The sequence below is a fragment of the Myotis myotis genome, unplaced genomic scaffold (genome assembly GCF_014108235.1).
Source record: "Myotis myotis isolate mMyoMyo1 unplaced genomic scaffold, mMyoMyo1.p scaffold_m19_p_17, whole genome shotgun sequence".
NCBI lineage: Eukaryota > Metazoa > Chordata > Mammalia > Chiroptera > Vespertilionidae > Myotis > Myotis myotis.
In genome coordinates, this window is record NW_023416321.1 from 3190418 (window position 1) to 3200947 (window position 10530).

General features: G+C 58.3%; 1 protein-coding gene across 2 annotated transcripts; it reads right to left on the bottom strand.

Moving 5' to 3' along the window:
- Window positions 1-880: 880 nt before the first annotated feature.
- Window positions 881-10530, bottom strand: SLC16A5 (solute carrier family 16 member 5). 2 transcript variants are annotated; one of them, XM_036339994.1, is made up of 5 exons: window positions 10392-10530; window positions 10050-10305; window positions 7357-7500; window positions 4454-5263; window positions 881-1951 (listed from the first exon to the last, which is right to left on the bottom strand). In XM_036339994.1, exons 2-5 carry the CDS (start codon window positions 10246-10248, stop codon window positions 1698-1700), a joined length of 1407 nt encoding a protein of 468 aa, XP_036195887.1. In that variant the 5' UTR covers window positions 10249-10305; window positions 10392-10530; the 3' UTR covers window positions 881-1697. The 2 variants fall into 2 exon arrangements, with proteins under 2 accessions (XP_036195887.1, XP_036195889.1); XM_036339996.1 differs by having other exon boundaries at window positions 10400-10523.

The window sequence follows — 10530 nt, forward strand, 5'->3', positions numbered from 1 at the left end:
CTTTCTTTGGCCATAAGGGGGCACTCGTGGCAGGGTCCTGGAGAGGACAGGACAACCCCAAGGATGCTTACTCAGGCCAGCTGGACAAGTGGAGGAGGAAGGCTAGAGGCGGATCATGAAAATAAAATCAATCCTCCTGATAAGGTTTTCTCATTGGAGCCTGGTTGAGCCTGAATCAACAAACAAGGCCCTGGGCGTGAGCAGCCCCAGCTAAGCTGGGAGGACTGAAGGGGGAGGAGGACTTCTCCAGGCCTGTTTTCCTGCTTCATTAGTTCCCGGGGTTTATAGCCTGCTGCAGGAAACACTTCTGTGTGTGATTCAAACAAACTTTCTCGGTTCCCTGGCTCCCTCGGTCGGGACCCTGCTGGGACAAGACCGTGCTGATGACAGCCCGCCCCCCACGGTCATGACCTCAAGGAAGGGCACCAGCAAAGGGTGTGGGGGAGAGCTCTGACCTCCAGGCCACAGACACAGGCCCATGGGGAGCAGGGGGGACTGGCAGCTGGCCCAGCCAGCTACTCACCCAGGGTTGACGCCTTGGACACAGCAGGGAGACGAGGAGGGCGGGAGAGGGGAGCAGAAGGGCTTCTGTTGCGAGGGCAGCTCTATTTCCACAGAGGCCCTTGGGCCCTGCCTAGCAATCCGACCCTCCCTGCTCAGTCAACTGTCTGGCTTCCCCCCCCAACACCCCCCCCCCCCACTAATCTTCCCGGTCACAATACTGGGTGGGGCAAAGGAATGAGACCCTGGAGCGGGCTCTGCTGACTGTGTAGGGCAGTGGTTCTCAACCTTCCTAGTGCCGCCACCCTTTAACACAGCTCCTCATGTTGTGGTGACCCCCAATTTCATTGTTACAAATTGAACATAATGAAAACAGTGATTAATCACAAAAACAACATGTAATTATATATGTGTTTTCCGATGGTCTTAGGCGACCCTGTGAAAGGGTCGTTCGACCCCCAAAGGGGTGGCGACCCACAGGTTGAGAACCGCTGGTGTAAGGGGCTCCTCAGACTTCACTGATTCAAGGACCCAAGTCAGGTGCTCCCCTCCGATTCTCTGCACAGACGCCAGGACAGGTGCTCCACCAGCATTTAATCTGTCCGAACCCTGCATCCAAGCTCATCCGCAGCTTGGCCATCCACGGCTGCAGGCCACCACTAATTCTCTCCCTTCTTCCCAAGTCCCAATCAGTGGGAGGCCCAGCAACCGGTGCTGGGGGCAGCCCCGAGGGCAAGGGCTGGGCCGCAGGGAGGAAGGGGGGCAGAAGGGCTTAGGGGAACTTAGGGTGAACTTTTTGGAACTGTCTGGAGCTGGAGGCTGGAGAAGGACAGAGAGGTCACCTATGAAGCATCCAGGCTGGACCTGAAGGCCCGGTGTGTTGAGTTGTAGCAGCGGCAGTGGGCAGCCAGCTGAGCCCCGTCGGCCATGAGAGACCCAAGCAGAGCTCAGACCCACCTTCTTGGGCCCCAAGTACCCTGGTGCCCAAGGAAAAAAGTCAGGAGGACCAGCTCCTGGATTCTGCTCGTTGGAAGGAACCCTGAGTCTTCGGAGGCCAGCCTCCAAGGCCCCAGCCCCTGGCTGAGTCCCGACGTGCGGGGCGGGCCGGCCAGCCCTTTGGTTCAGGCTTCACCCAGTGAAACAGCAGGACATCGCGTTCCTGGGCGGAGGCGGTGTTCGCTCACTGACCTCGGGGCTCAGACGCTGGTCACATACATGATTTCTTCGGTGCACGGCCGCTTCTCCGAACTGCCTGTGTCCTCCCTGCTGAGGGCCCGCAGCGGGGCCGGCTCCGGGTCGGCTGCTTCCGCCTCGGCCGGCCTGCCCTGCCTCTCCTTCTTCTGAAGCGCACAGAAGCCGCCACCCATGAAGAGGGCGGCGGAGATGAGGAAGAAGCTTGACATGTAGAAGACGTAGCTGAAGTTGCTGTCAGTGTTGTCCAGGACAAACCCTGAAGGACAGAGAGCAAGTTAGGTCACGGCCCGGGCTGCCAGCCCCCCACTGCCCTGTGCGCTCCGCAAGAGCAGGGCCTTTAGTTTTGTCTCTGCGGAACCCCAGGACTAGGAACCGGGGTTGGCACCTACTAGGCCAGTGATGGCGAACCTATGACACGCGTGTCAGAGGTGACACGTGAACTCATTTGTTTGATTTTCCTTTGTTAAATGGCATTTAAATATATAAAATAAATATCAAAAATATAAGTCTTTGTTTTACTATGGTTGCAAAGATCAAAAAATTTCTACATGTAACACAGCACCAGAGTTAAGTTAGGGTTTTTCAAAATGCTGACACGCCGAGCTCAAAAGGTTCGCCATCACTGGCCTAGGCACTCAGTAAACAGTTGGTAAAGGTGAGGGGGAGAGGGAACACTAAACCTCCTCTGGCCCAGGCAGGAAGAGTCCTCGGGCCAAAGAGCACTTCAGGGCATGTCTCGCTCACCCGGGGGCAGGGAGCTATGAGGACAAGGGCCAGTGGAGTCGGGATATCGATCGGCTGGGCCCCGCCCTGGGCCCCCCAGGCCTCTCCCAGCGAGCTCTCTGCACTTGCTGGCGTAGCGGTGGGCAGGGGGCGGGGGATCCCGTGGAAACTGGGCCTTCCCACTCCACACTTGGGGGAAGAGTCCCCGTCATCTAACTGTAATGACGGCAGGCACGTGTTGTCTGTGTGACTGTCCCCCGGCACCAAAGGCTTCACAAACCTTCCCTTTTGCTCTGCATGTCACACCTCTCGTGTGGGGCTCTGTTTCTATACCTGCACGTTTCCCTCCTGGCACAAACCGCCACTGGGCCCCCAAATATGTCTCCTCACTTTGATTGCCGTCTCTCCCCCCCAGAGGGAAGTCTCTGCCTCTGGCCGTGTGCCGGGAGCCGGTCCATCCTTGCTGTTTCAAAGGACCTGGCATATATGGCATACTGTTCTTAATATGTTTGCTCACCTTCTTGGCACTATGTGTTTTAACCAAGGTCTCTGAGAAAGGTTGTTTCCCCAGGTAGGGATTTTCCCCTGAAGTTAGGGAGGGAATAAAACCTCTTAACTAGTGCCAGGTGGGTAATTAATCACTTTAACTATGAACAATCATGCTTAAGCTACATAATCTTTACTCCCTGGAATGGAGATAAGAAACGCCCTAACCTTTGTAATAGAGATTGATAGGATTGAATCAACTGGTATAAATACAGATGTAATAAGACAGCAAGACACAGAACTAAGAATACAGAATGAAGAGAGACAGAACCTAGGCACAGAACCTACACAGAACGTTCTCTAGAGACAGAAGAACTTCGCTGGAGAGAACATGGCAAAAGATCCTGGACAGAAACTGGCCTCAGAACCTAGAGACAGAACCTAGCGAGAGAACATGGCAAAAGATCCTGGACTGAACCTGACTACAGAAATGGGCAAAAGAACCTGACTAGAACCTGGTAACTGAACCTGGCTGGAGAACCTGGACAGAATCTGGCTGGAGAACCTAGCAAGGGAACATGGCTACAGAACCTGGCTGGAGAACCTGGAGAACCTAGCAAGAGAACATGGACACAGAACCTAGCTGGAGATCCTAAGCAGAACTTCGCTGGAGATCCAGACCAGAACTTGGCTGGAGATCCTGGCTAGAGATCCTGGCTAGGCTGCTGATCAACTGAACGCAGTCTCCGTGTCCTTCCTTCTTCGCCGACTCCGTCCACACCTTTGGGGACCCCTGGACCTGCTGGGGTTGGACCCCGGCAGGCCAGTCCTGGGTGACGGCAGGTGTTCTTTTCTGCATTTTGCAGATAACACTGTGGCTCAGAGAAGGTCAATGAGATGCGGGGTTGGTCCCACGGGCAGGAAGTGTCAATAACAGCCAATCCGTGCATAGTACTTACTCTGCCATCTTCTCTACTTAGAGCTTAACAGTATAACTTGTGACCCTCACAACAAGCCTACCAGGTAGATTCTATTCTCATCCTCACTTTGTTGATAAGAAAACAGGTACAGCCCTGACCGGTTTGGCTGAGTGGATAGAGCATCAGCCTGCGGACTCAAGGGTCCCGGGTTCGATTCCGGTCAGGGGCATGTACTTTGGTTGCGGGCACATCCCCAGTGGGGGGGTGTGCAGGAGGCAGCTGATCGATGTTTCTCTCTCATCAATGTTTCTAACACTCTGTCCCTCTCCCTTCCTCTCTGTAAAAAATCAGTAGAGTATATTTTTTTTAAAAAAAGAAAACAGGTACAGAGAGGAAGATGACAGCCTCAGCTAAGTGTGGTACCCAAACCCCCATTTTTAACTCTTCAGACTGAGTGCCAGCTGGGGAATAGGCTGCAGCCAGTCCCCTGAGGTGCTTGGGGGAAAATCACAGATTCCAAGTCCCTCCCCCTGGGATGCTGGACGGGGCCCAAATCTGTCCAGACTGTTCCCTCCGCCTCACCCCCTAACCCTGCCCTCCCAGGCTACGCCCTCCCTCTTGGGCCTCACCAGCCATTGGCGGGGAGATGAGGATGGAGATGCTCTCCAGGATGGTGCAGAGGCCCAGGGCCCTGGAGAACCGATCCATGGGGACCACGTCCATGAGGACCTGGAAGAAGAGGGCGCCAACCACGCTCATGGACACGCTGTACACCAGGCAGTAGCCCACCAGCACTCGGAAGTTGGCCGACACCGTGCACACCAGGTTGGTGAGCCCGTTGAGCAGAACTGCGAGGCTGAAGAGGTACTTGCGATATCTGGCGAAGTTCTGGCGGCCGGCCACCAGCCCGGCCATGGGCCGCAGGAAGATGTTGCTAAAGCCGATGATGGAGATGAGCAGGGCGGCCTTGTGCTCGTCGACCCCGTGCCGCATGGCGAATGGCACCAGGAAGACTTGCGGCAGCGGGAAACCGAGGATCATCCACGTGACGCCCAGCGTGAACACGCGGTAGCCAGCGTTGTGCCACAGGATGTCGAAGGCCAGGTGGCGCAGGACGGCCCGGCCACATGCTGCCAGGCAGCCGGGCGCCGGTGTCTTGGAGGGCACAGCACGGCCTTTTCTGGGTGCAGGGGCCACGCTGGGGGCCACGGGCCTCAGGATGGCGCCGCAGACGCAGCAGTGGAGGAAAACCCCGCCGAAGACCAGGAAGGTGCCCCTCCAGCCCAGTTCCTCCAGGAGGTGGCGGGCCAGCAGCGGCCAGAGTGTGATGCCCAGGGAGACGCCCACCGAAGCCACAGCGTTGGCCAGCGCCCGCCGGCGGGTGAAATAGAAGCCCAATACGGTGATGGTCGACTGGAAACTGAAACACAAGCCCAGGCCTGTGGTGGAAGAGGGGAGACCAGCTCGAGGGCGTCCTGGGGCCACCCACAGTGGAGTCACAGGGTCATGTCCACGTCTGCTCTCCTTCCCTTCCAGCCCAAGCCCACCTCCAGGGCCCCAGGGATTTAAGATGGAGTCAGCCTGCCTACTCTCCTCCCTGGAAACATCCGCCCCTCAGATCTGCCCTCCCAAGGCCGCCAGGGGCACACCTGTCCCCTTGGCACAGTACCCAGGTGATCCTTAAAACCGTAACATCAGCCGGGTTGCCGTGGCTCAGTGAGCGTTGACCTATGAACCAGGAGGACATGGCTCAGTTCCCCATCAGGGCACACGACTGGGCTCCGGGCTTGGTCCCCAGTGTGGAGGGTGCAGGGGGCAGCCAATCGATGATTCTCATCATTGATGTGTCTCTCTCTCTCTCCCTTCCTCTCTGAAATCAATAAAAATATATATTTTTGCCCTAGCCAGGCCCTGGTCAAAGCATATGCAAGAGGCAACCAATCAATGTGCTTTTCTCACGTCGATGTTTCTCTCTGTCTTTCCCTCTCTCTTCCGCTCTCTCGCTCTAAAAATATATATATATATATATATATATATATATATATATATATATTATTTTTTTAAAAACAACAACAACTTAAAATCAAAGTAAGTCTCTCCCCTGCTTAACACCTTCCAGAGACTTCAAAGTATTTACTATGCCCCGGAAGGCTCTGTACCATCTGGCCTCCCGCCAGCTCTTGGGTGCCATCTCAGGCCACGCTCCCCGTCACTCACCAGGCGGCAGCCACATCAGCTTTTTTCTCTTCCTCCGGACACCCCGCTGCTCCCTACCTCAGGACATGGCTGTTGCGGTTCCCTCTGCCTGGGACACTCTTCCCCCGACTTCCCTTTCCTGACTCAGCTCAGAAGCCGCCTCCTCACCCACTCTGTGTCTGCCCCTGCACAGCTGGACGTTCTGGAGAGAAAGCTCACAGCCACCCAGGACCACTGGCCTCGGGCGGGCCCTGGGTGGCCAGATCTGTCATCCATCTACTCTCCCTCCTCCTGGATGACGCCCGGGCTTCCTTCCTCTTCATACTCCACACCTCACCCCTCCTCGCTCCCAGCTGACAGCCGCCTCGCCTTCCCGCCAGAGACAGTGGACCATCTGTGCTCCCAGTCAAGGCCAGCCCTTTCCTTCTGCCCTGCATCTCGCCCACTCAGAGGCATAGCCCTCCAGCAATGTCCCTCTCTCTTGCATCACCCGTTTTTCTCTTTTCTAGATCATTCTCCTTCATTGTTATTTCTCTCATTAAAAACAAAACACAACCCTCCCTTGACCCCACAGGCTCCTCTGGGTCCCCGCCCATTTCTCTGCTCCCCTTCCACCGAAATTTCGTGCAAGGTTCGATCAGCTCAGCCATCTCCCATTGCCCTCCTCCTGTGCTCTGTTGAAACTGTTCCCATCAGACTTTCACCCCCAACTCTGCTCCAGAATAGCTCTCGCCGAGGTCACCAACCTCTCCATTGCCAAATCCAAAGAGCCGGGGCCCCACTCAAGCTGACCCGGCAGCCGCTTGGCACACTGAACCCCTCGCTCTTCCTCTCGAACGTCCTTCATTCTTTCTCTCCACCCCTATTCATGCCCCTCTACTTAACTGGCCACTGCACTGCCCCTGGACACCCCAGGGCCTTTGCACTTGCTGTTCCCTCTTCCTGGAATGCCCTTCCCCCCAGAACCTAGGGGCAGACTCCCTTCTGCAGCTCTCTGCCCAGCCACCCCTTTCCTCTCAAGGCCTCCTCCGCTTGCTTGTTGCAAACAGCAGCCTCCCTTCGACCCTGGACGTTCTTGACATTCTACATGTTTCCTTGTTTAATCTCTGCTCGCCACCACCCTCAGCCAGGACGCTGTCACATCGGCTGTCCTGTCTTCTCACGCACTTGTCTTGTCGCGATCAGATATGCTCCTCGTTCATCTGTCCCTGGCCTCTCCCCTCTGTGGGCTCCCTCCTGTGAGCAGCCCCAGCGATGGGCTTTGCCTGCCCTGTTCACTTGCACGTGACACTGTTTAATAGGCGCCCAGTAGTTCTCCAAACGGAATGACAATCACCTGTGAAGAAGCCTGCTGCGAGGTAGAGCTGGCCGAGGGTGCGGCAGAAGGAGCTGGCCACCATGCCCAGGCTGGCCAGCACGCCCCCCAGCATCACGGTGACTCGGCAGCCGAAGCGTCCCACCAGGATGCTGCACAGGGGTCCTGTGGGTGGAGGCAGGTGGGGCAGGGATGAGAAGCCAGGCAGCAGTTGAGGAGTCCCAGAGGGAGGGGCAGGGGGAGGGGGAGGCCGGGAAGGGGTTCCAGCAGGAACTAACCAGGAGGCTTAAAGGGCATAAGCCCTGGAGCCCGCAGTCCTGGACCCTGATGCCCACCCTGCCAGACTGGCCATGGGACCCCAGCAAGGCTCTCTCTCTCTCTGCCTCAGTTTCCTCTCCTACAGAAGGAGGGATCAGGCTGGGGGAAGGGTGACCAGGTGTGAGGTGAGGTGCTGCCAATGTCCAGTTTGACCCAGACAAGAAACAGGATTGGCTCATGGCCGAGGTGCGCTCTTCACTGGGGGGTCTGTCTCAGGGGGGTGGGGGGGACCCCAGGTATCTAAATCGTAGTGAGCACCCCTGTCCCTGCTCCTACCCCATCCTCAAGAAGACTGGCCACAGCCCTCCCTCCAGCCTCCCACCTGTCTAGGGTGAGCAGCTGGGGCCCTGGGCCACTCTCCACCCCTTTGCACTGGCCTCTGGAGAAAACTGGGTGGGGTACCTTCTCCCCTCCCCCATCACCTCCAGCCACCACCAGAGCCCGGCACCCAATGTGTGGCTGCTGTTGGAGAGGGGCCTGTTTTCCTCCACCCCACCCCCATCCTGAGCGGCTTTCTCCGGGCCCAGACCCAGAGGAGAGAAACAAGCCAGTCCTGGCCAGCTGCTCCTCAGCACCTTGCAAGGCCCCATTCACCCTGCGCCCTGCCCCCAAGTACATGGAACTGAGTTTCGGGGAAAGTGTGTGTGTGCGCACGAGGTTTGTGGGTGTGTGTCTGGGGTGAAGAGGGGATGTGTGCGTGTAGCCGGTATGAGCTTGGGAGTGAAAGGGGAAGTGAGCAGCCCAGCCTCAGAGATAATCAAGCAGCGGCAGCAGTAGAGGGAGAGGCGAGGCTTTGCCGTGGGTATGACCACGGGCCCACACAGGTTCCCCACCACCACACTTTGACCCGTCTCGGGAAAGGTGATATTGGGGAAAGCCCTGAGTCATGGAGTCGGGGGTGGGCCTGGGCCGGGAGCCAGCTTAGCTGAGATAGCTGAGGGTGCTGGGGTGGGGCGCTGCGAGGCAGGGCGGCTCTGGCAGGAGCCAGAACTCACTCTGCAACCTTGGGCAGGCCTTGTACTTTGCTCTTGCTTGCTTTCCTCATCTCTGAAATGTGTGTGTGTGTGGGGGGGGGGGGGGGTGGCCCGCTTAGGATCAACAATACTTTCCAGTTTCAAATGTCTATCAATCTCTGAGCATGGGCTAAAGGTGTGTGTGTGAGAGAGACAGACAGACGAGACAGACAGAAGTCCCAAGCTGACTGAGATGCTGGAGAGCCTGCTAGGGGGCAGTGAGTCAAAAGCTGGCTGGGGAGTGGGGTTCCCACTAGATGCCCGGCTCCCAGCCTCTGGCCCAGACCCATCTGGCTGCACGCAAGGAGCCCTCTGCGATGCCCACTTCTGCACCAACCCCAAGTGAAAAGGTCATGCGGGCTCAGCCTGGCCTTTTCCCCTTGCCCTGAGCCCATGCCCTGGGGTGACAGGTTCAGGGTCATTCCAGCAAAGGTGGCACCTCGCAGTCTGACCTCCCTCCCGATTGGAGGGAAGGAAGTGGAAGAACAAGCAGGCTACTGGTCCCAGGTGGAGGGAGTGGCAGGAGGTAGGCAGGGAGGTGGGGTCTGCTAGGCAAGCACCCACACCCTCACACAGGGCGAGCCCTGCAGCCCCACCAGACCCCGCTCCAGGTGACCAGGCCTCCCTAGCGGCCCCTGCGGAGTCTCCCTGGAGGCCACAGCAACCAGCAGCTGGGGCAGGCCGCTGAGCCCGAGGCTGCTGTGCAGACTGCCTGGACAGTTCCTGACCTTCCCCGATGGCTGGGGTCAGGGTGAGGTGGTCACAGACCTGGAGGAGCCCACCAGGAAATGAGGGGGCTGCCTCCTCCATCTCCCAGCCCTTGCAACTCCCCCTCTGCTGCCTGGTGAGACATGGGGCTCTGGCAATGCCCCCATCCTGCTCCTGGTGTCTTCAAAGAGCCCCCTTCCTGTCTGAAGCCCAGATGAAGATCTCCAGGATACAAGCCTTCACAGCGCCTGACATTTCCCTCCCTCACGTGATCTCCCTACGATCCCATGTGCGAGGTGGGCAGGACGCCGGGTGTCACCCCATGTTGCAGGGGAAGGAGCTAAGGTTCAGGGTGATCTCCCAGCTGGACCTCAGGCCGCACCTCCTCTAGTCTGGATCCAGCCTGCAGTGGCCATTGAGAGGACTGGCTTAGCATCTTAGGTGCCTCCCCAGCCTTTTCCCAGCCCAGCCCAGCCCCGCCCCGCCCCGCCCAGCGGGATTCCAGCACCGGGAGTGGGATTCCAACCCAGGAAGGGAGCGGGCCCTGCTGAAATCCAGTGAAATCTTAGGAATTCACCCGAAAGGCACAGCTTGCGGCCTCCAAGAGAGGGACGCAGAGGCCAGGGAGGCTGTGGCTCTTTGTGCCCCTCCCTGGTCCCTCCTCAGGCTGCTTACCCCCCGCGTGGAGCATGGCCGTCAGGATGGAGGGGAACCAGGAGGTCTCGCTGTTGTTGGCCTGGAACTCCCGCTGTAGCTCAGTGAAGAAGATGCCGATGCACGTGGGGAAGCCCAGGGTGAGGCCCTGGGCCACCACGGCGGCCAGCAGGACCACCCAGGCCCAGCAGCCCTCGGCGCGCTCCAGGGCCTGGGGCATCCTCTGCTGGGAACGCTGCCACGGCCTCGCTGCCACTGCTACCAGCGCCTGGGCTGCCTGGGGAGGGAGGGGACAGAATGAAGCTGCCAGCCTCCCCGGCTCCCCTGCCACCTTTCCTGGGCGGCTGGAACCCGTCCTCTTGCCTCCACACCAGGTGTCAGAGGAGCATCACCCCCTGGGAGGTGGCTAGGGCCCACGCGTTGGTCTTGGCATCTCCTTTCACCCACTTCCCAGAGCCAGCCTGGCAGGAGGAGCTGGCAGGGGTGGGATCAGTCGGACCCG

Coding starts and splice junctions, on each gene's coding strand:
- SLC16A5 (XM_036339994.1), bottom strand. CDS start 10,248: ATGCCCCAGGCCCTGGAGCGCGCCGAGGGCTGCTGGGCCTGGGTGGTC. Junction 5,264..7,356: donor CGCAGCAGGCTTCTTCACAG/GTGATTGTCATT, acceptor CTTCCACCACAG/GCCTGGGCTTGTGTTTCAGT. Junction 1,952..4,453: donor CATCTCCCCGCCAATGGCTG/GTGAGGCCCAAG, acceptor TCTGTCCTTCAG/GGTTTGTCCTGGACAACACT.